General features: G+C 50.5%; 2 protein-coding genes across 4 annotated transcripts in view; one reads left to right on the top strand and one right to left on the bottom strand.

The window, feature by feature from the left end:
• GALNT13 (polypeptide N-acetylgalactosaminyltransferase 13) overlaps positions 1 to 6,647 on the bottom strand; it is a 30,423-nt gene extending 23,776 nt beyond the window's left edge. For all 3 annotated transcript variants that reach the window (XM_062498098.1, XM_062498096.1, XM_062498097.1), the window contains exons 1-3: positions 6,506 to 6,647; positions 5,096 to 5,264; positions 1,785 to 1,951 (exon numbers count right to left, since the gene is read on the bottom strand). In XM_062498098.1, coding sequence (XP_062354082.1) covers positions 1,785 to 1,951; positions 5,096 to 5,264; positions 6,506 to 6,647 — 478 coding nt within the window. The remainder of the gene's footprint in view (positions 1 to 1,784; positions 1,952 to 5,095; positions 5,265 to 6,505) is intronic.
• A 17,364-nt stretch (positions 6,648 to 24,011) lies between these two features.
• Positions 24,012 to 24,422, top strand: RPRM (reprimo, TP53 dependent G2 arrest mediator homolog). The gene has a single exon (XM_062498584.1). It carries the CDS (start codon positions 24,012 to 24,014, stop codon positions 24,420 to 24,422), a length of 411 nt encoding a protein of 136 aa, XP_062354568.1.
• Positions 24,423 to 24,735: the final 313 nt, after the last annotated feature.

The following is a 24,735-nucleotide window of genomic DNA, read 5'->3' as shown; positions in this document are numbered from 1 at the left end:
CCAGGATAATATCTCAGGAATTCTAAATAAAGCACAATCAGCTCCTTGGAATAAACCAGCAACCACAGAACAGAGACATTTTGGGCAGTTTGCTGCTGGTTCGGTCCAAAAAAAAAAAAAAAGGCTTTTTTTGGACGGATTTCCCCATGGGAGCTCTTTGAATGCTTTTAGGAAAAATGGGAAGTCCTTGGCTCAAATCCTCCTCCACCTTCTGGCACAGGGGATCATTAAGCCACTTAATGAGCAGGGAAATCCAGGGAGTGGTTAGGGTTTAATTAATGCTCCATGGGGCGGAACTGAAGGATGCAGTGGCTGCAGGGCTGAGTTTGCCATCAGCACCCGTCCCGGGATCTTTCTCATCCCATCGATTCCATTTAAGGAACTTGATGGGATTCCTTTTCCAGGAAGTTTCACAGGAAGAGTTTGCTTTTTAAACTCCAGGGTTAAAATAGAATTAAAAAATGTAAACAAACAAACAAAAAAAAAAAGTGAAAAGCGAAGGAAATGAAGTGCAAATAGGAGCAATAAAGGCAGGGTTGGAATGAGATGGTCCTTCCCAACCCAAACCATTCTGGAATTCCATGCAATGGACTTAGTGGGGACATCAGTAAAATCTGAAACGTGGAATGTGGAGAGTGGAGAGACGGGAAGGAGAGGATTGATCTTTCCAGGAATAACAAATTAACTGTGCTGGATCCAATCCAGGGCCCGAAAGAACTCCAGGAGAGCTGGAGAGGGACTGGGGACAAGGGATGGAGGGACAGGACACAGGGAATGGCTCCCACTGCCAGAGGGCAGGGATGGGTGGGATATTGGGAATTGGGAATTCCCAGAGAAGCTGTGGCTGCCCCTGGATCCCTGGAAGTGTCCAAGGCCAGGTTGGACAGCTGGGATGGTGGGAGGTGTCCCTGCCATGGTGAAGGGCTGGATTCGATGCCCTTTAAAGGTCTCTTCCAAGCCAAACTATCCCAAACTATCCCACAATTTTTTTCCCACACCCTTAGAGCATCCCCCTGTTGCGTACAGGTAGAGATACTATAAAAAGATAATTTTTATAAAATATGATTCAGGCCCCGCTACTCTAGCTCGAAACTCCCCATGGGAAAAAGATCCTAAGAATGAAAGGCAGGGAACATAACAATCTCTGCTGGAAACAGAACCATTCCCACCTGCACAAACAAGGAGTCTATCCCATGGGAATCAGTGAAGGAAATGGATAAGCTAATAAAAAAATAGGGAGGTTTGCTGGATATGCAAAATGCCATCTAGTGCTAACACGGTGCCTTCTGCTAATCCTATAAAAATAGGAGCTAGGCAATGAAAATTCGGCTTTTCCTGCATGAGCTGGGCATTAAAAATTTGGCTTTTCCTGCATGAGCCATGAAATAAAAATTCGGATTTCCAGCATGAGCTAGGCAATAAAAATTCAGCTTTTCCGGCATGATTTAGGCAATAAAAATTGGGATTCCCAGCATGAGCTAGGCAATAAACATTCGGCTTTTCCGGCATGATTTAGGCAATAAAAATTTGGCTTTTCCTGCATGAGTTGGCCAATAAAAATTTTACTTTTCCTGCATGAAAAAAACAAGTCCCAGCTGCTTATTACTTCAACATTCCCCTTCTCCCTGCTCCCTCTGGGTCCCAGCACTGCTGGTGCTGAAACAGCTGAGATGAGCCGGGTGGGATGCGCACTGCCAACCCTCCCTGAGCTGCAGGATCCCCTCTGGAAGGATGGGGATGGGAATTTGGGAAACCTGGGATGGGAATTGCGGGCTCAGGCCCACCTCTCTCGCTGGCATCATCCACCAGCACGATCTCGGCCAGCAGGCGCGGCGGGGAGCGCTCCAGGACGCTGTGGATGGTCCTCAGGAGCGTGCTCCAGGCTTCGTTGTGGAACACGATCACCACGCTGGTGTTGGGCAGCTCCTCCGGGTACACCTTGCTCTTGCACCTGCCCCACCCCCCCACAAAAAAAAAAAAAAAAAAAAAAAAACAACAAACAAACAGGAAAACACAGGGAAAAGGGGGTCAAGGGATAGCCCAAAGGAAATTCGCGTCTTTCCAGGGTGGGAAAGGGGATTGGAAGAGGCCACGGCACTGGTGTCACATCCAGGGGTGGTGGGGATGGATTAAGGAGCAAACTGGAGATCCAGAGACTGGAATTCCAACTGCTCTGATGCTGAGACAGGCTGGAAAGCCAGCCATGGCACTGCTCCAAGGGGGAGGTTCCACATCCAGGGAGTTCAGGATGATGGATTAAAGGACAAAATGGAGTTCCACAGGCCGGAATTCCAGCTGCTCTGAGGATTAGACGGGCCAGAAAAGGGGCCTGGAAGCAGCCAAGAGGGAGGTTCCACATCCAGGGAGTTCCAAATGCTAGGAATAAATTAAGGAGGTAAACTGGAGATCCAGAGATTCAAATTCCAACTGCTCTGAGGATGAGGCAGGGTGGACAAGGGGCCTGGAAGCAGCCATGGCCCTGCTCCAAGGGGGAGGTTCCACATCCAGGGAGTTCAGGATGGTGGGAATGGATTAGGGATCAAACTGGAGATCCAGAGACTGGAATTCCACCTGCTCTGAGCATGACAGACTGGAGAAGGGGCTCATCTCACTCTCCCATTCCTGACATTCAGACCCGATTTCAGCCCTGCCCTGTTTAATCAGAAATTCCAGGTTCAGCCATTCCCAGGTGGATTTGGCTCCAGGGAGGTCTGGAGCACACTGGGAATGGCCTGGGATGATTCCTGCCAGGGAAAAGCAGAGTTCACCCAGGACTGACCCACCTGGAATCTTTAAATCCTGCAAGTTTTCCCGAAGTTCCCACCCAAGGACCAAACCCTGCCAGCTTAACCAAGCACCATTCCACTATTGAGGAATAATACTTCTGGGAAAACCAGGGTATTTCTGGGAAAACCAGGAATGTGGGACCACTCCATGGCCTTTAACAATGGGAAATAGCCATGGACTTTTCAAAGTGAATCCATCAAATCCTTCAAATCTCCTCTCCCAATCCCCATTTCCAGAGGTCTGTGGGATAAGTGGGATCCCAGATTTCCTGCAGATTTTCTGGGAGAAGATATCATGGGAAGGAGGTGAAGGTCCTTCCTAGGCAGTCTGAAAATCCATCCTTGGAAAAAAATAAAATTCCTGCAAATTAAACCTGAGTTTATCTGGGCTTTTATCCAAACTGCTCCAGCATTTCCTGCATTTCCAAGCCCCTCAAAACCAGGAACGGAGGAAATTTTAAAATCCCCTTTGGAACAATTTTCCTTAAATAAAATCTGTTTTCTCCTCCATCCAGGGATATCTTGGGGGCCCCCCTGAGGCTGCCAGGGAGGAAAATCTGTTTTCCATGATTTTCACACTAATTAAGGAGCTGACAGCTCCTCTTTTCCAATTATATCTCCCGATCCAAACGGCTGCTCCAAAGGCAGCTGCAGCCCACGTGGAAAACATGGAAATGAGAACAAGGATAGTGCTTCTGGAAGGGAAATTTTCAGATGTTCTCAGAATAAAGGAGAACTTCAACAGCCCAAGTGTCCATGAAAAACATTCCCGTCCTTCTGGATATTCCATGGAGTGACAGGAATTCTGGCATTGTCATCGCTCATCCATGGAATCAGAGAATCCCAGGATGGTTTGGGATGGAAGGGACCTTAAATCCCATCCCAGGGACGCCTCCCACCATCCCAGGCTGCTCCATCCCGGCCTTGGACACTTCCAGGGATCCAGGGGCAGCCACAGCTTTCCTGGGAAAGCTGTGCCAGGATCTCCCCATCCTCTGAGGAAGGAATTTTTTATCCAGCACAACTTAGAGCTGGAAAAAACCCAAATCCAGCAGGCTCTGGTGCAGAACAAATGGATCAGGTGTGGCTATCCCAAAATCAACTGATTTTCCCTGCCTTGGGGGCTGAATTTCAGGAATAACAAATTTTGGTCTTACCTAAAAAAATACAGTCAAGAATCCCTGCCCTGAAACATGGATCTGAGGGAAGGATTTTCCCAATTATAGGGAGTTTTCCCACACATCCATTGCCACCCCTGCACTTCTCCTTCCCAAGCCCTTTCCCCCACCCAGGATCACATCCCAGTGTTTTTTTTTTCTTTGGAGAATCCCCACAAAACTCCAGCTCCATGTTTAACCCTGGCTGCTGCTCCTGAAATCCCAGTGTTTCTGTTCAGCCCTGGATGTTCCCAAGCACTGGAACACACCCAGGAGTCAATTCCAGCTGCAATCTCCAGGAGAAAAATCCAATTAGGATGCTCCTGCGACTCATGGAACAGCACTTGGAGCCTCGCTCATCCAGAAAAGATTGAGGATGGATTTCTTCCCTCACTGGAGAAAATCCTTGGGAATGAAATAAGGAATTTCCCCAGTGAGTTAAGCTAGGTTTAAGGTTTAATTAATAGCACTTAATTAGAGCTGGATCTGATTAAAATCTCCAGTTTGGCCATTTCCAACAGGACCCTGGAATTCCAGGGATATTCCCTGGCAGAAAACTCAGGATGGAATGGTAAGCAAGTGAAACTCTGAGTGTGAGATCCCATGGAATTAAACCACTGATCCCAGGGCAGAGACAAAAGGGGAGTCAGTCTTGGATACAGCAATAGGATGGGGAATTCGTGGGATCTTGATGAGAAATCCCATTGCCATAGAAACCCATTGACTCTGGAGCCAGGCTGGGAGAGCTGGGAATGCTCCCCTGGAGAAGGGAAGGATTCAGGGAGAGCTTCCAGCACATTCCAGGGCCTGAGGGGGCTCCAGGAGAGCTGGAGAGGGACTGGGGACAAGGGATGGAGGGACAGGACACAGGGAATGGCTCCCACTGCCAGAGGGCAGGGCTGGGTGGGATATTGGGAACTGGGAATTCCTGTTTCAGCTGGAATTCCCAGAGCAGCTGTGGCTGCCCCTGGATCCCTGGCAGTGCCCAAGGCCAGGCAGGACCGGGCTGGGACAATGGGAGGTGTCTCTGCCATGGCAGAGCTGAGCTGGATAGGATTTAGGCCCCCAGCCCATCCCAAACCCAGCATTCCCAGGATGGGATTTAGGCCCCCAGCCCATCCCAGTCCCCGGCATTCCCGGGATGGGTCTCACCCGTCCAGCCGCACGTCAGGCAGGCTGCGGTTCAAGGCGATGCGGTCGCTGGCCAGGAGGTTGAACTGGTTGATCTTGAACAGCTCCTTCATCTTCTCCTGCTCCTCCTTGGGGATGAGCACGGCCCTGCCCATTTCCCCTGGGCCCTCCTGGTTCCGGGAAATGACGGCTGGAAAACAGAACAGTAACCTGGGAATAGGATTTCTGAGCACCTGGGAATTGGATTTATCCTTCGGGAAGAGTTTGGTGTTCCGCAAGGAATGCTGGAAATCCAAACCCCATTTTCCCTGCTTCACTGGGAGCTTTTGTCCCGCTCTGGATCCAAGAACATCCAGTTTTATTCCAAGGTGATCGAAGCCCCTGGATTTGTTGCCTTCCACTGTCCCAGGTTGCTCCGATCTTCATCCAAGATGGCCTTGGACACTTCCATGAATCCAGAGGCAGACACAGCTTCTCTGGGAACCCTCACAGCCAAGCTGTGGCTGTCCCTGGACCCCCGGAATGCCCCCGGATCCCTGGAGCAGCCTGGGATAATGGAAGGTGTCCCTGGAATGAAATGAGATTTAAGGTCCATTTTAACCCCAACCATCCCATAAATCACAAACTCAGACAACACCAAAGCAGTGCTAAATCCTGCAGATCCTGGAGTTTTCCATGCTGGGATAAGCCAATCCGAGACACGAACATGAAGCCAAACCCAATAAAATAATTGTCTTGGGATGCAAATCAGGATATGTCCAGCAGTGTGTGTTCCATCAGTTCCATCTGTTAAAGCAGCTGGGGCAGTGCTCTTTATCTTTCCCACAGCCCATCCTTCCTCCAGGAGAGATCTCCTGTTAATGGCCACTGAGTCCCACTGCCTGGCTGAGAAAATTCCATCACCCCATTGGGATTTGCTCCACCCAGGGGCAGGAGCCAAGCATTTCCTACCCGGATCAAATCTGGGATTTGGAACATCAGAGCAGCCTTTTCCCACTGGATCCCAGAGGAAAACCAGACCCTTGCACATCATCACTGGAGCTTTGGAGGAAACCTGCACCTTCCACAGGAGCACTGCTCCAACAGAAGCACATCTGTCACTGCAGGAGGATGCAGCCACCATTTAATGGGACTGCTCCAACACCCTGAGTGACTGACGGGGGCAGCTTGGATTCTCACTCTGACAGTGGGTTTGTTTTTCTCTAATACCGTATTTTTATTTTAATTCTTTTTCCTAGTAAAGAACTGTTATTCCCATTCCCGTATCTTTGCCTGAGAGCCCCTTAATTTCAAAATTATAATAATTTGGAAGGATGGTGTTTACATTTTCCATTTCGAAGAGAGGCTCCTGCCTTTCTGAACGAACACCTGTGTTTCAAACCAGGACAATGATGAATTTGTAATCCTCGAGGGGCCGGGACCAGCACTCACCGCGCAACGCCGGGAGCAGCGATCGCTCCTTGCTGTCGTCGCATTTGTTGCACTCGCTGAAGTAGAGCAGCAGGAACACGTCCAGCAGCACCCAGAGCAGGGACGTGGCCAGCACCACCCGGCAGTAGCCAAACCTCCTCATGGCTCCTGGGATCTGCTCCGGAGCCCCGGGAATGGCGGGAGCAGGATGGGATCACAGCCCCAGGGCACAGATCGACCAGGGAGGCAGGGAGGAGCATCCCGCTGCAGGCAGAGCAACAGCAACACCACTTTTCCATGGATTCATGGCTATGCATCCTTGCATTAAACATTATTTGATACTGAAACGTTTGTTTTCCTCAAATAACGATTCTAGACTTTAAATTTCGCAATACTGAAATTTTTATCCAGCCAAAGTTTTTCGGACTCCACCTCGTGACCACCAAAGAATCCTTGGAAAAGGGCACTGCATGTAACTGATCCATGGGTTTGGGCTCCTGCCTGAATTTGGGAATTTGGAAAACAAAGCTAAAGGTGAGGACTCCATATCCAGCTCTCCAAGGGCTGGAGCCAGGCTGGAAGAGCTGGGAACGTTCCCCTGGAGAAGGGAAGGATGCAGGGAGAGCTTCCAGCACATTCCAGGGCCTGAAGGGGCTCCAGGAGAGCTGGAGAGGGGCTGGGGACAAGGGGTGGAGGGACAGGACACAGGGAATGGCTCCCACTGCCAGAGGGCAGGGCTGGGTGGGATATTGGGAATTAGGAATTCCTGTTTCAGCTGGAATTCCCAGAGAAGCTGTGGCTGCCCCTGGATCCCTGAAGTGTCCAAGGCCAGGCTGGACATTGGGCTTGGAGCAGCCTGGGAGGTTCCTGCTGGCTGGATTGGGATGGGATTTAAGGTCCCTTCCCGCCCAAACCATTCCAGAATTCCATGATCTCCCCTGAGGCTGCAATCAGTCATTAGAGGTCTGTAATCAACCACTCCCACTCACCATCACCACCTGCATTCCGTGCCCAGACTCCCTGTCCTGCTCCAGCCATGCTCCCACAGAATTCCCTCACACTGAACCACTGGATAATTTTCCAAGGGCCTGGAAAATTAAAAGAGAAGAAAATCCCATCACTTTTCCATATTTCCTGAAACATAAAGAAATTTCTTATAATTGAAAATCCCTCCTCAATTTTATCCCCTATTTAAGTTCCTTATCCTCCCTTGCTCAGCTCCTCATTCCCAACTGGGACCTCTCCATTTTCCACCTCATTTTAATCCATGCTCATCTGAGCCAAAGGGATGGAAGAGCAGGAATGATTTAAATAAATTAAATAAATGATTTATTTAATTATTCTCGCAGCATTTCTGCACTGATTCCTCATTAATAACAATTTCCATCTGTCCTAAATATCAACCAATGGCTCTTCCTGCGGAGCAATTCCCAGGGAGCTGATTTAAAATCCCAGGAATTGCTGCTCCAGGATAACATCTTCCATTTCCACAGTGGTCGTGGGGAATAGTTTCATTATAGGGGAAAAAAAAAAAAAAACAAAAACAAGAGGAAGAGGAAGAAAAACCAAATTTCCAGCAAAACTGTGGGAAAACACCCTGGGAAGTGTCCAAGGTTGGAGCAATCTCGGATAAGGGAAGGATTACCTGTCCATGAAATGGACTTCAAGACCAAAACATCCCAGGATTCTGTGATTCTGTAAAATCCCCTCCACCAAACATCCAAAGGGAAGAAGCTTCCCAAAAAAAAAAAAAAAAAAGATTTATTTTAAACTGAAATTCAGCCTAACAAGGTTTTCAGGAAGAGGAAAAAGGGAAAAATCCTGAGGTTCTGAGCTCCCACTTCCTGGAATAAACCAAATTTTACCCCAGGATCCTGCAGCAAAGCACAGGGAAATTCCTGCCCCAAAGCCTGCAGGGCTGGGAGCAGGAAAAGCAGAATTTGGGGATGGGAAACTGGAGGCAAATTGAGGAATCTGCCAACATTTCCCAGAACTGACCCCACACAATACTGGGGAAGGAATTATGGAGGCTGCAAATCCAAGTGAGTGACAATTCCAGATTCCAGTCCTTGATTTGCCTTTTCCCTGGATTAAAAATCTCAATTTTCTGAGATTTTCAAATTTTCAATTGTTCAGGTTTTATTTCCTGTAACCCCCCTCCTCCAGCCCCTGGTTATCCCCACAGCCAGGCCATGCCCAGAATGATCAATATTGAATTTTTTGGGGCTCAAAGATACAGAATCCATCACTGCTCCCTGGAAACCTCCCCGTTCCCTTTCCCAACATCCCTGCAAGGTAAAATAAAGATGGATACAGCAAAAGTCCCAACTCTTGAGCTGTATTTTCCCACCTGCACTGGGAATTTATTCCTTTAGTGAAACCTGGGGTAATTTCTGTCTCTTTTATGGGATAAAAATGTGGGAATTGCAGCAGCACCGGGTGGGGGAGGGAAATTAAAGTGTGTTCAGAAGGAACTCAGCAGAATTTGGGGGAATCACAGAATTCCAGACTGGTTTGGGTGGGAAGGGACATTAAGGATTATCCCATTCCACTGTCCCAGGGAGCTCCAACCTGGCCTTGGACACTTCAGGGATCCAGGGGCAGCCACAGCTTCTCTGGGAATTCCAGCTGAAACAGGAATTCCCAATTCCCAGTATCCCACCCAGCCCTGCTCTCTGGCAGTGGGAGCCATTCCCTGTGTCCTGTCCCTCCATCCCTTGTCCCCAGCCCCTCTCCAGCTCTCCTGGAGCCCCTTCAGGCCCTGGAATGTGCTGGAAGCTCTCCCTGCATCCTTCCCTTCTCCAGGGGAACATTCCCAGCTCCCCCAGCCTCTCTGGTCTCATTCCAGGAGGTCAAAGCCGTTCATTCCCAAATGGGCCCTTCCTGTAAATCCGGCTCAGCAGAGCCCTGAGCTGCTCCTTAATCCTCTGTCACCCCTCAGGCTCATCACAGATGAAGTGTCCTAATCCTCAGCAGGACAAGAATAACCTGGGGATGGAAATTCCCAAAGAAATCCCAAAAAACCCCAGAGGAATTGTCTGGTTTCTCACCCAGCTCTTTGACTGATTCAGCAAAGTTGGAATTCTGGAGTCCAGCTGCATCCCAGGCATGTGATTAAATCTTCCTAATTAATTCCAGAACTGCTCTGACCCCAGTGTGACCTCACAAACCTGCAGGACTCCAGCTTCTCTGGGCCACCTGCATTCCCAGGAATACCAAACCTGACTGCTTGGATAAGGAAGGATTCAAAAATCCAAATTATTTCCAGGGAAGCATTGTTCCCAACCTAAATATTCCCATTTTTAATGGAATGAAACCTAAACCAGAGCTGAACATTTTACCAGTCAAAACTGCATTTAATACCACCCTAAAACCCAAACGAGGGTTTCCATGAGCTGAGCCTGGCAAAGCTCAGCTTAACTCAAGGTGTGGGATAGGAACAGGCTCGGGATGGGCCAGGGATTTTCCCTGGTCCCTTGCCAGTTGTGGCCACATCTGCACATCCCAGCAACATCTGGCAAGGGAGGGGATGCTCCCCCGGGCCCCAGGATCTGCCCAGGGCCCCCCAGTTTGTCCAGCAGATCCAGGATGGGCTACTGGGGAGATCCCAGCCCAGCCCCCCCAGGAGCTTTGGGATTGCTCTCAGGGATTTGTTTTCCCTGCTCCTCCAGGAATCCATTCCCACAGGAGGATGACAAGGAAACCTCCTGTCCCCTGGTCACACCAAAAGGATGGAGGAAGAGAAAAATCCACCCTGGCTGGGTGGAAAAATCCCAAATTTTTTTGAAAAATCCCAAAATCCACCCTGGCTTTTCCCAGAGGATGAGAAATTGAACGGGATCCAAAATCTCCCTGGGAATCTTTCACTGTTTGTGCTGCTGCTTTGAGCAAACAGAGAATCAAACCTCACCTGCAGCCACCCCGGGATTATCCCCAGTTTCTCCTTCTCCCCCGTTCCTGACATCCCTCTGGAAGGGTGGAGGGGAAAATTATCCAGGGGGAAAGTGCCTTGGCTGAGTTGTATTTTTGTTGTGAACCCTCAGGCACATCCCAGAGATGGGGACAAGGATGGAATCACCTCCTGTTCCCACTCCAGAGGTGAATTCCTGCCTTTCCATTGTCAGGTTTCCAGGGAATCTCCTGTTGGCCACGAGGGCCATTCCCACCTCACTGAGAGCCCAAACCCAGCTCCTCTCCCACCCGAAGGATTTGGAATGGAAGCAGGTAATCGGATCCTTGGGGTGGCCTCAAACACAGCTCAGCCATGGATCCCAGAGAGTAAAATTCCAGAGGTTCATCCAGATTTCAATCCCTGACACTCAGGGATGCTCCTGCTCATGAGCACCCAGCCCACGGCAGCAGAATCAGAATTTTTAATGGAATTTTTGGAAATGGGGGGGAAAACCTCCACAAAACCCCACAGCAAAAAGGGCTTGAGGCTTCCAGGACTCAGGCAGAGCCACACAGGGCTCAGGAAGTTCGCCAGGAGAAATTCCCAAGCAGGAAAGAAATCACTCACAAATATATTTTTCCACCTAAGAAAGGCAGAATCCTCATGCAGAATTCCCAGCTTTCCCCTCTGATGAATGAAAGGATTATTTCTCACAGCTGTCCTGGGATTCACCACAAAAAAATAAAATATAGAATAAAATAAAATAAAATAAAATATAGAATAAAATAAAATATAGAATAAAATGAAATAAAATATAGAATAAAATAAAATAAAATATAGAATAAAATAAAATAAGCCAGGAAAGGTTTGAAACTCCCCCTCTCCAATTTGAAATTGAATTTCAGGGCCACGCTGATCTAAGCAAATCTGAATATAAAATACACCCTCCAAAAATCATCGTTTAATTCCATGAGCAGCTCCAGTTAATTCTTGGATAAGGAAAAACTTTTAGTGCCAGAACTGTCAAACTCCAAGATCAGTCCAGGAAAGTCCATGCACATTTTATAAGGAATAAAAATAGGGGGGGAAAAAAAGGGAATCAGGTACGTTTAGTCAGAGCCACACCATGTTTTGTGTTTCAAGAATTCCATTTCTTCTGCCTCTCTCCTCCCCTGGAATTTATTAATAGCCCCATCCTTCCCTTGGGAACTCACTCCCGGGACTCAGGAATTCAGGTGGAAAAGCCCTCATTAATTCCTCTCATCCCAGATCTCGGGAGCAAAGGCTGCCCTGGCTCTGGGGGAGCTTTGCTCAGGCCACACCCCACAATTCCAGGCTGCTCCCCAATTCCATCCTCCGGCAGCCCCAGAGCCACTCAGCCTGGGAAAGGTGGGGAATTTGGGAAGAGTTTACCTGGGATTATTCCCTCCTTTCAAGTCCTGGGGCTGTGCTGGTGCTAAGCACTGGGAACCTGCAGATGACTCAAATAAAGATTTTTAGAAACCCCTAAATCTCAATGGAATATCGGAGAACCGTGGAATGGTTCGGATGGGAAGGGATACGAGTCCATATTAATAATCAATAATAATGGATTAATCCACCTCATGGATGAATGGCAGGGACAGATTCCACTGTCCCAGGCTGCCCCGAGCCCCATCCAAGCCAGCCCTGGACTCTTCCAGGGATGGAGCAGCCACAGATCCTCTGGAACAGTCCCGATTTTGGGAATTAACTCTCAACTATCGGATCGCAACCCCTTTTCCTCTGTGAAAAGCTCCAAACCCTCCTGCTATTCCCTTTTCCAGGTTTTTCCCCCAAACACAGCCCACTCACAAAAGCAAATTGCAGGACTTTGCTCACCAGCTTCCCGAACTCCTCCTTCCCAGCCAGTCCTGGCATCTCCCATTCCCAAACCTCCACCTTTCCCAGGATTTCCCGCCCTGGAAGAGCCTCACCAGGGAGGATCAGCGGCCAAAGCTGCCTCCCTTGGTTCCCATTCCAGAGCTGGGAGCTCTCCCACATTCCCGGGAAATGCAAAGCTCTGGAGTGGCACTGGCAGCCCAGCACATCCACCCTGGAGGAGTTTTCCAGCAAACCCAGCACGAGGAAAGGTTGGAGAGGGACCCGAGGAGCAGGGAAATCAGGGAACGGTCACAGGAATGTCAGGAGCAGGGGATGGATCAGTGATCCCATGGGCTCCTTCCAGCTCTGATATTCCAGGATTGGGGGATCTGAGCACAGAACAGAATTCCCTCAAAAAACTCCACTTTTTCCCATCCAACAAATCAGGGAAGAACCCAAATCTCTGAGCTTCCCCCAAATTGTTTAAATCCCACTCGCTCCAGCTTCCAACTCCTCCTCACAACAGGACTGGAATCTCCTCTGCCCATTCCTGGTTTTCCAGGGAAGCGGATTTGTTGGGATCGATCACCTCTCACTAAGTGGGATTTAAAAACAGAACATAAAAATTCCCAAACCTATTCCAGAAAAGCGCAGCCACGTGGAGCTCAACTCTGCCACATCTCCAGGCAAAGTTTTCCTTGGATTCACCTGATGGGCAAAACCCTCTGGAATTTTCTGACGTCATAAAAAAAAAACAAAACAAAAAAAAAAAACAAGGAGAAATTCCCTTTTTTTTTTAATTTCTGGGGAATTCCGCTTTTCCTTCACAAGCCACAGTTTTCCTGTCAGCCGCCAGTGGGATTCGATTCCTGGATTTTCCCACATTCCCAAAATCCCATTAAACATCAGGAGGAAGTGACTCCATCCCATCCCACACATTCCCACGTTTCAACCAGCCGGAATTTTCCTACGGAACGACGTTCTGGGCGTGCAGAGCTCTGGCACCTCTCATTCCCAAAAAAAAATTAAAAAAAAAAATAATAAAAAAAGAAAAAAAAGCAGGAGCTGTTTCTGGAGCAGGTGGGAAGAAGGTGGGAACAGCCAAAAAACCCCAGAACTGTGTGGGATCGTGTTCCCCTTGATGTGGGGGGGAAAAAAAGGAGATTTTTCCACTAAAAAAAAACCCCAGCTTTTTACATGAGAAAAGCAGATTTTTAACCAAAAAAAAAAAAAAAAGCAGGTTTCTGGATAAGAAAATCACTTTTTTTTTCCACAGGAAAAGCAGGGTTTTTTTGACAAGAAAATCACCTTTATTTCCACAAGAATAACAGGGTTTTGGACAAGAAAAGTCACTTTTTTTCCACAAGAAAAGCAATTTTTTTTTGCCCCAAGAAAAGGAGGGTTTTTCTCAAAAAAATACAAATATATTTTTACACAAGAAAAGCAGATTTTTACACTGGTATTTTCTTAAAGCGTGGTTTCATTGATAACACAAAACTCCAAATGTGCAGCACGAGGGGAAAATTTTAAAAATACCAAAAAAACACCTAAAAGCCACTTAAATTTAATCTGAAAACACCCAAAAAAATCTAAACAATATATCTAAAAACATGTAAAAAATAACTTAAAGTACCTAAATGGAAACCTTTTAAATACCTAAAAGCACATAAAAAATACCTTAAAGTACTAAAAAAAATACCTTAAAAAAACTTTAAAACCCTAAAAAAAACCCTTTAAAAACCCTTAAAAATACCTTCAAAAACTCTAAAAAAACCCTTAAAAATTCCTTTGAAAGTCCTAAAAAATTCATTGAAAACTTCCTTTAAAAATCCTTTAAAAATTTCCTTTTAAAATCCTTTAAAAATTCTTTTAAAAATCCTTTAAAAAATCATTTTAAAATCCTTTAAAAAATCCTTTTTAAAAATCCTTTAAAAATCATTTTAAAGTCCTTAAAAAGTCCTTTAAAAATCCCTTAAAAATCATTAAAAAATCCCTTAAAAACACTTTTAAAACCCTTAAAAACCCTTTAAAAACCCTTTAAAAGTCAAGTTCTAAGGCCCCATCTTCCCTTCACAGCCCCGGCAGCCACCAAGAATTAAAATAATCTTTGCCTCCATCATTCCCGGCGTGCCTTAATCTCCCATTAATCTCTCCTCCCGCTATTCCCAGCAAATTCCGGCCCTCATTTTCCAACCAAAAAAAAAAAAAAAAATTAAAAAAAAATAGCTTTTACCAGTTATTTCCTCTTTATTCACTTAGATTCAATTTCTAAGGGAAAAAAAAAGGAAAATAAATTTGATCTTCTGTCAGCTCGGAAGCAGCTGGGAAAGCAGCTGGCATCCCAACTTTAGTATTTTCTGGGAAAATCCCAGTTTTTAACAGCTGACCCAAATCCCATTTCCAGCATTCCGGGCTGTTTTTTATCCTTAATGCCATGCGGGAGGAAATTAAGCGGAATTTAAGTGGAATTTAAGAGGAATCATCCCCGTGCATCCTGCTCTGTGCAAGCTCCGGGAAAAACGGGATGCAGCCGGGCTGAGGCGCTTCCAGGGAAACCTGAGGCTTCCCGAGCAGAATCCCAGGGAATCCTGGCAGCCCAAAGCAGAATCCCAGGGAATCCTGGCAGCCCAAAGCAGAATCCCAGGGAATCCTGAAAGCCCAAAGCAGAATTCCAGGGAATCCTGAAAGCCCAAAGCAGAATCCCAGGGAATCCTGCAGCTGAAATCCACAATCCAAAACATGATTCCAGGGAATTCTACGGCTGAAATTCGCAGCCCTAAGCGCTTTTCCAGGGAATCCTGGCAGCCCAAAGCAGAATTCCAGGGAATCCTATGGTTGAAATCCACAACCCAAAACATTATTCCAGGGAATCCTGGCAGACCTAAGCGCTATTCCAGGAAAACCTAGGGATGAAATGGATAAAACGCTGCTCCATCCTACCACAAGCAGCCTCCGCGCGCTGTTTCCCAGGGATGTTTGGAATATTTTGGATATTTTTCCAGGGATATTTGGAATATCCTCGCAGCCCAGCGGAGCCTCCGGCGTTTCCTTGGGGAGCTCCCGATCGGATCCCGGGGCCGGGATTCGCTCAGCGCTGCTCACACATCGCCGGCCCAGCCCGGCTAAACCCGGATTAAACAAAGCTCCCGGGATCAGGGAGAGCGGCGGGAGCGCCGGGCAGAGGGAGGGATCCCCCCCGGGATAGCGGAGCCGGGAGATCCCCCCCGGGATAGCGGAGCCGGGAGATCCCCCCCGGGATAGCGGAGCCGGGAGATCCCCCCCGGGATAGCGGAGCCGGGAGATCCCCCCCGGGATAGCGGAGCCGGGAGATCCCCCCCGGGATAGCGGAGCCGGGAGATCCCCCCCGGGATAGCGGAGCCGGGAGATCCCCCCCGGGATAGCGGAGCCGCGGCTGAAGGAGCGGGGGGAGCCCGGCACGGCCTCACCTGCGGAGGAGCCCCGAGGTCAGAACCGGCCCGGGGGGATGAGCAGGGTCCGGGGGGGGATCAGCAGGGTCAGTCCCGGGGTTTCCAACAACTCCAGGTCCGGGGGTTCAACCCCGTTCGTGCGGGGGTTCAGCACCTCCAATGCGGGGATTCAGGAGGGTCCCGGGGGGCTCCGCGTCACCCGGGGTTCAGCAGGGTCCAGGGGGGTCCAGCATCTCCAGTTCGGGGGGCTCAGCCCCGTCAATCCTGGGGTTCAGCGGGATCCGAGGGTTCAGCACCCCCGGTCCTGGGGTCTCAGCAGGGTCCGGGGGGGTCTCAGCGCGGAGCCGCCGCCCTCCTCTTCCTCCTCCTCATGGCCGGGGCTGAGCGGGGGGAGCGGCCCCGGGAACGGCCCCGCCTCGGCCGCGATGGCCGCGACTCGGCCCGGGGACAGCGGGGAGCGGTGGGAGAGGGATGGAGGCAGGGAGGGATGGAGGGAGGGAAGGAGGGAGGGATGAGGATGGAAGGCTGAGGATGGAGGGAGGGAGGGATGAGGATGGAGGCAAGAAGGGCCGGGCAGGTGCCGGGGGCGGCCCCGACCTCACGAATCGCGCAGGGATGGAAGGGGCGGAGGCAGCGCGGGAGGGAGAGGGGGGGATGGAGCAGGGATGGAGGGAGGATCGGGAATGGGGACGGAGAGGGGAACAGGGGAAGGCTGGGATGGTGACGGGATGGATGGGGGAATGTGAGGAATGTGGGATGGGATACCGAGAGGAGCAAGGGAAGGCTGGAGGCACCGAGGGAAGCACAGGGAATGCCGAGGGGAGCAGGGCAGGCACGAGCACTGAAGCAGAGCTGGTGATCCCAGGCACACACCAGAGCAGCGTTCCCATCCCCGGGGCCCGTTCCCATCCCCGGGGCCCGTTCCCATCCCCGGGGCCCGTTCCCGATTCACATCCTTCAATCCCAGGGCCTCCACCTCTCCTGCTGGCATTTGGGTGGAATTTCCTGACTTTTTCTTTTGAGAGAAACTCACTCTCTGGGAAAGGAAATCAAAAGGTGAGAGCTGCTCATCTCTTTGTGCAGGAGGAGCAAGGAAGATGAATCCCAGACAGGAGCGTTTCTGCCAGGGATTAATGGATAAATCCCAGAATGGTTTGGGATGGAAAGAGCATTAAATCCCATCCCAATCCATCAGGGACACCTCCCGCTGTCCCAGGTTATTCCAACCTGGTCTTGGACAATCCAGGGATCCAGGGGCAGGCACAGCTTCTCTGGGAATTCCATCCCAGCCAGGAATTCCCAATTCCCAGTATCCCACCCATCCCTGCCCTCTGGCAGTGGGAGCCATTCCCTGTGTCCTGTCCCTCCATCCCTTGTCCCCAGTCCCTCTCCAGCTCTCCTGGAGCCCCTTCAGGCCCTGGAATGTGCTGGAAGCTCTCCATCCTTCTCTCTCTGCATCCTTCCCTTCTCCAGGGGAACATTCCCAGCTCTCCCAGCCTGGCTCCAAATTCCAGATGGAATAAATTCTATATTGGATGTTCCTCATCCAAAAGAGAAGCAACAAAAGCATTTAAAAAATATATTTAAAATGTTTCCCCCTTAAAACTATAAGCAATAAAAACTTTTCCCTTAAAAATAATTAATTGAAACATTTGTCCCCTAAAAACTAATGAATAAAACCATTTTTATATATTTTAATATAGTATATATTTCATATGTATATTTTATATATTTCATATATATTTTCCTGGGGAAAGCTGGGATTCCAGCGTTCCCTTATTCCTGTATTCCCTGATTCCAGCATTCCCTGCATTCCTGCATTCCCTGATTCCTGCATTCCAGCATTCCCTGCATCCAGCATTCCCTTCATTCCCTGACTCCTGCATTCCCTGCATACCCAGCATTCCCTAATTCCTGCATTCCCTGCATCCAGCATTCCCTGATTCCTGATTCCTGCATTCCCTGATCCCTGCATTCCAGCATTCCTGATTCCTGCATTCCTGATTCCAGTATTCCCTGCATCACCTGCATTCCCTGCATCACCTGCATTCCCCACATTCCCTGCAACACCTGCATTCATGCATTCCCTGCATCCCTGAGGACAATCCAGGGATTTCTCTGCATTGCAGCTCCGGCCGTGCCCAGCATTCAGCCTTTCCTGGGAATGCAGGAATGGAAATCAGAGCATCCCTTCCCTCTCAGACCAATCCTCATGGGAAGGGCTCTGCTCCAACCCCAATCCACGGAAACCCCACAGCCCGGGGAGTCCAGCACCATGCAAACCATCCCCAAAATCAGGGAAAAGCAGCAAAATTCTGGGATGGAACCAGAAATTTAATCCTAATTCCACCCTTTTGGAAGAGCAGCAGGAAAATCCTTTTGGTGTGTTTATGGAAAGGTTTGGAAAAACTCTGGAATGGGCTGAGCTTTGAGGGCCCTTCTAAAACATTCTGGGATTTTGGGATGCAAGAACCAGGATATCACTTCCGTGTCTGGAAGCAAAGGGATCTTTAAATTCCTGGTTTTTCCAGGAAAGAAAAGAAAAGTTTTAGCTGGGAAAAGAAATTCCCACCTAAAAAAGTCTTGGGTGCATGAAGATGGGAATGGACTTTGTACAGAAACCAAAAATCCGAGTTTTGCTAGAATTAGAAACTTCCAGGAAACCGTAAAATATTTTAAATATTCCCCAAAAATTTCCCTTTTAACTGTGTGCAAGAAAATTCCATGGAGCCTTTGGAAAAAGCAAGGAAGGAACAATAAACTCCAAGATTAGTTGGGAAATGTTAATTAAAAATGCTAATTTTTAAGCCTGGCAGTCCCAAAACTTTTCCTCTAATCCCAGATTCCCACATGCCAGGCTCCAACATAATTCCAGCATTTAGGATTCATTAATTTTTCAGATCTGAGTGAATCCATGGCCAATCCACAACAAAGCAGAAAATGGGGAGAGGGGAGATATCCAAGCCTTGGAAAAGTTCCTCCCCTTTCCCTCATATTCCCTTGGATTTTTTTTCCTCCTCTCTCCCAAAAAGAAATTCCCATCTGGAGATTTGAAAACATTTACAAATGAAAATACGGGGTGGGGGGGGAAGTTTTAAAAAGGAAAAAAAAAATATGGAAAATGATAGGGAAAATAAAAAGGGGGAAATAAATATGGGGGAAATAAATAATATTGGGGAAACGAAATAAATATGGGGAAACGAAATAAATATGGGGAAACGAAATAAATATGGGGAAACGAAATAAATATGGGGAAACAAAATAAATATGGGGAAACAAAATAAATATGGGGAAACAAAATAAATATGGGGAAACAAAATAAATATGGGGAAACATTCTTTGTACATTTTAACTTTAATTTAAATGCTCAAAACATGCGGAAAACAGATGGGAAAGAGCCATGTTTGCACCTGAGGAGGTTCCTGAATTCCCTATGGAGTCACCATTATCCCCTTTTCCCAAATTTCCAGGAAATGGAAAAATAAAAGGAATAAAGGCAGGAGACTGGGGAAAATCCATAGACCACTGCTCCAGAGGTTTTCTGGAATTCCCTGCTCAAAATCCAACTGTTCCCAAAAAAAAAAAAAACAAAACAAAAAACAACCAGCTGAGAGGTTTTGCTGGATTTGGGAAGCATTAGCAGCTCCTTGGGCTCATCCCAGCTCCCTCCTGGAAAAAAGCCTGGATCAGGGCCTGGAAATTCCCCCCGAGAGCCCAAAGAGCCTCTCCTACCCCATTCCAACATTAAATTAATTAAAAAACAATTGCTACTAATTAATAAATATTAATTAATTAAAATAATTAATTCTTAATCGATCCATGGATCCCACCTTTCCTTTCCCGTTGCACTAACAGGAATTCAGCTCCAGGATCTCCTGGGCCAGGAGCAAAACCCAGCCTAACTCAGAGCTTTGCCTGATCTAAGCCAGGCTCAACCCCCCCCAGGCTCATTTTCCCGTTTTCCCCAAGGCTCTTCCCAACCCGGGACACCTGGATCTGATATCCAGGGGGTGGGAAGAGCTGATCCCTGCACCTGGATTTGGGATTTCATTCCCAAATCCCAAAGAAAGAGACAACTCCACCCTCCTAAAGCACTCAGACAAAGCCAGTCCTTCATTCCTTATCCGTGGCAGATGTGGATGAGCACCGTTCCCAAGGAAATCTGTTCTGTTCTCCAGGAAATCTGTTCCATTCCCAAGGACATCTGTTCTGTTCTCCAGGAAAATGATTCCATTCCTAAGGAAATCTGTTCCATTTTCCAGAAAAAAAGGATGGAATGGCGCTGGCAGATTCATTTTCAATGTTGTTTAATTAGAATTTAATTGGAATTTTTATTGTTCTCTGTATAAAACTCCATCACTGCTGCTCTGGGAATGGGACCAGAGCTTCCCACATTATCCCATGATCCCGAAGTTTTGGGAAGCTTAAAAAATCCATCTTGATTGGATGTCTGATAATAACGGGAATTTGTGGGTATGAAACTGATAACGGTGACCTCAAACCAGGATTGCATTTCCAAGGATCCTTCCTGGAATTGCAAAAGGCCCAGAGCTCCTCTGGGAATTCCATCCCAGCCCCTCCCCACCCTCCCAGCCAGGAATTCCTGTACAATATCCCGATATCCCAGTACCCCAATATCCCATCCATCCCTGTGCCCTGTCCTTCCACCCCTTATCCCAAATCCCTCTCCAGCTCTCCTGGAATGTTCTGGAAGCTCTCCCTGGATCCTTCCCTTCTCCAGGTGACCATTCCCAGCTCTCCCAGCCTGGATCCAGCCCCTGGAATGTCTCCATGGCTTCTGGAGTGGCTCAGCAGCTCCACATCCCACGGATCCATGGAATTGTTTCCCTTTCATTCCTGCTTATCCCACTTTCATAACCAGAGCAGAACCAAGCAGGGAATTTTTATATCCCAAAAAAGGAGGATCCTGGAGTGGGATGTTGGCCCTGCTGGCAGTGTGGATTCCCAGCTGGATCCTAAAGTGATCCTGGCACAATCCTTTCCCAAATTAAATTTTCCCAATTTTTGTGTGCGTTAGCCTACTCAGAACAGAACAACTTCCGATCACAACCAAAGTGAAAATGTAGGGGAAAAAAAATAGGGAAAAATCAAAGCTGCCAGGGCTCTAAAATTTCCCTATGGAGATTCCCAGGCTTTTCTCAGGCACTGGGATTCCCGGGATTATTCCCAGAGGGAGGTGAGTCGGCTGCAGGAGGTCCCTGCCAGCCTGGGATAGTGGGAGGTGTCCCTGTCCATGGAAAAGTGGGACGGGACGGGATTTAAAGTCCCTCCCAGCCCCAAACCATCCCATGGTCTGAGATTCCAGCCACGGAATTCCCGGGAAACTGAAGCTCAAGGAAGAGAGCGGAGCTCTGCAGTGACAGCGAGTCCCGGTGCTGCTGGGATTTCGGGAATGGGGTTTGTGTTCCTGGGGAAGGGAAGCGGTGGAGAAGGGGCTGCCCGGAACCCGTATCCCGGTGCCTGCATCCCGATATCCCGGTGCCTGCATCCCGATATCCCGAGTGTCACTAGGTGTCACTGCTCTCCCGGCAATCCCGGCCCCGCTCCGCAGTCCGGGATACGGGGCCGAGTGGGACACCGGGAATCAGGAATGGGACTGGGATGTGTGGGACAGGGATGGGGGAATGGGAATGGGATGTGTGGGACAGGGATGGGGGAATGGGAATGGGATGGGTGGGACACAGGAGGAGGGAACAGAAGCCTTCCTGCTTCCAATTGCTCCTCTCAGAATTTAGGGATTGGACTCTTCTTGTCCCAGTTGAGGGATGGGATTTTTCCTGCCGCAACTGAGGGATGGGATTGCTCCTATCCTAACTGAGGGATGGTGTTGTTTCCATCCTAATTCAGGGATAGGATCTTTCCTGCCATAATTTAGGGCTGGAAGCATTTTCCCGCGGAGTTGCCAAGAGCTGGGAGGTGAAGAGCTCAAGGACAGAGCTGGGCCCACGAGAAGGGACAGAATCCAAACGGGAATTGTGCACAGTTCCAAGAGCTCTTCCAGCTTTTCCCTGGCTGCCGGAACTGCCAGCACGGCCTTGGCTCGTTCCAATCCATCCCATCTTTTCCTTCCAGGGGGAAAACAAAATGTTCCCATGGGATGAGGGAGCGGGGAGGGGGGGGCAGTGAGGGGGACCCGGGGAACAGGACAGGGGCACAGGGGACATCCAGGAGCCAATCCTTCATGGAACCATGGAATGGCTTCCTTGGAAAAGCTCCCCAAGGTCATCGAGTCCAAAATTCCCCCAGCTGTGAGTCCCAGCAGGACAATCCAGCTGGAAGGGGTTTGGAAAACATCCCTTCTCCAGGCCTTGGCCTCCACTGCTTCATTCCCATGAGGAGCATCCCAGGAAATCCCCACAGGCCCCAGGGCCACAGCACGGCCTGTGGGCAGGGATTGTCCCACCCCACTGATCCCACATGGATTCCACTGATCCCACTGATCCCACATGGATCCCTGGGGATGTTTGGGGTGATCCCAGTTCCACACACGGATCCCTGGGGATGTTTGGGGTGATCCCATCTCCACTCGGGAAGGACAGCGCAGGGTTAAGCTCGGCCGCCGCTCCCAGCCCTGCATCCACATTCTCCTCCAGGAAATCTCCCAAGTCACGGCTGGGCCGCAGCTCGGGACTGGCTGTGCTGCCCATCCCTGGGAATTCCAGGAGCTGGAATGTCGGGATACAGCCAACCCATGGCTCTGCCTGCCGGGAGCTGCTGCCACCCTCCAGTTATTCCCAAACCTCCAAAATCGTGGGAATGAATGGTCGAAGGAGCAGCGCCAGGCTGGGCGCTCCCCTGAGCTGGGTAGGACAAGAATTCCCAACAATTCCAGGTATTTGGGAAGAGTTGGAATCCGCAGGGATGGGCGGTGCGATCCAGGGGTGCGCAGACCCCGGTGTCACACCCGGCTGCCACCACGCCTTTGTCACCTCCCCGGCACACACGGGAGGGCTCCAAAACACTTGGAGCTGGATCTTCCATGAAAACAGAGCTGGGGGAATTTTGGGAATGGGGGGATTCAACCACCTGAGCCCACAGGGCCCCAAAGGGATTCCCTGGCTCTTCCCACAGCTCCCAGGGCTGGCCCTCCCCACAGAAACCTCCTCCAAAAGGTGTTTTCCCAAAAAACCCCACACTTTTCTGGGAATGCAGAGCCCAGAGCTCGCTCCCGCTAAAACCCTCCTGGGAAATCCCACTCCCACCAAATCTGATCTCTGCGAGTTCCCCTAAAAGCACTCCCAAACCCCATTCCCTCAGAGGCACCCCCCAAAGACCCCTCCCTCAGGAAAGTTCATCCTTGAAACCCGTTTGCCAAAACCCTGCACAAATCCCACCGGGAAAGAAAAAAAAAAAAAAATCCTGCTCCCCCATTCCCCCAAAGCCTCATCCCCGTCCCAACTTCTCCCCTCAAAACCCATTCCCTAAACGCCCCTCTCATCCCCTCCTTGCCCCATCCCATCTCTCCAAGCCCCCAATCCCATTCTCCTGACCCCCAAATCCTCCTCTCGCCGCACACCAAAGCCCCCTCCCAGCCCCGCTGTGCCCCCAACCCCTTTCCCCACGCCCCCTCGCTCCTTCCCAAACCCGCTCTCCTTCCCGACCCTTTTCCAAGCCGGACCCTCTTCCCTCTTCCCAACAACGCCGCCCTCCCCCTTTTCCTGATCCCCCCACTCCGAATCCCAAAGATCTCCCTCAAAGCCGCTCCCCTTCCCGACCCCTTCCCCCGCCGACCTCTCCTCTGTGCCCCCAAAACCCCTCCCTCCTTCCCGTTCCCCTCCCTGACCCTTTCCCATCCCTCCCCTCCATCCCTCCAACCTTTCTCCCCTCCCTTTTCCCTCTCTCCATCCCCAAACCCTTCTTCTCCCTTCTCCCCATCCGAACCCTCCCTCCCTAAATCCCCAAACCTTCTCCACTCCCTTCTCTCCCTGCCTCACCCTTCAAACCCTCTCCCCCTCCTCTCTCCCCTCCCTTCTGCCCCTCCCTCCCCAGCCACTCTCCTCTCCCTCCCTCCATCCATCCCTCCATCCCTCCCTCCCTCCGTCCATCCATCCCCAAGCCTTCTCCCCTCCCTCTCCCATCCCATCCCATCCCATCCCATGCCATCCCATCCCGGTCCCTCCCCGGCTGCCCCGCGGGGCGGAGCGGAGCGGATCGGGCGGTGCCGGGCGGGCAGCGCGGCGGCTCCGCGGGCTCGGAGCAGCGCGGAGCATCCAGGCTGAGCTCACCTGGGCTCGGCGCGGCTCGGCCCGGCCCAGCTGGGCTCGCCTGGGTTCGGCACGGCTCCGCCCGGCCCGGCTCGGGCCGCCTGCATGCGGCGGCGGCGGCGGCGGAGCTGCCGGGAGGGATGAACGGCTCCTCGGCGGGGCTCCCGGCGGGGACGAACGGCTCGCTGGGGATTCCCGGAGGGATGAACGGCTCTCTGGGGATTCCCGGAGGGATGAACGGCTCCTCGGCGGCGGCGGGGCTGCTGGCGGGGGCCGGGGGCGCGGCGCTGGAGCTGGAGCGGGCGCTGCGCTGCTGCACCGCCGCCTCCGTGGTGACCGACGGCAGCGGCGCGGCGGGGGACGAGCGCAGCCTGTACATCATGCGAGTGGTGCAGATCGCCGTCATGTGCGTGCTGGCCCTCACCGTGGTGTTCGGCATCTTCTTCCTCGGCTGCAACCTCCTCATCAAGTCCGAGGGCATGATCAACTTTCTGGTCAAGGAGCGCCGCCCGTCCAAGGAGGTGGAGGCGGTGGTGGTGGGGCCGTACTGACCGCAGCGCTGAGCCCAGGGCTGACCGCCCGCAGCCCTCCCGGGCTCGGCTCCGAGCTTTTCTTCCGGAAAAAAAAACCATCAGGCCGACGGATCCCGGCACGCCGGAGGTCGGGAGATGCTCGGGGTGGCCGGAGCCGCCCGGCCCGGCCCGGCCCATCCCGGTCCCGTCCCGCCGCCCGCGGCTGCCGAAGTAAAGCGTGCTCTGATGGCAACAGGTCTGGGCTCCTTATTCCGTCCGCTTCCCTTCCCTTTCCCTTCTCCCCCTCCTTCTCTTTCCCCTTTCCCTTCCCTCCCGCCCGCGAGTCCCGGGA

This window comes from Cinclus cinclus, chromosome 9 (genome assembly GCF_963662255.1).
Source record: "Cinclus cinclus chromosome 9, bCinCin1.1, whole genome shotgun sequence".
In the NCBI taxonomy this organism is placed as follows: Eukaryota; Metazoa; Chordata; class Aves; order Passeriformes; family Cinclidae; genus Cinclus; species Cinclus cinclus.
This window is presented reverse-complemented; position numbering and strand designations above follow the sequence as displayed.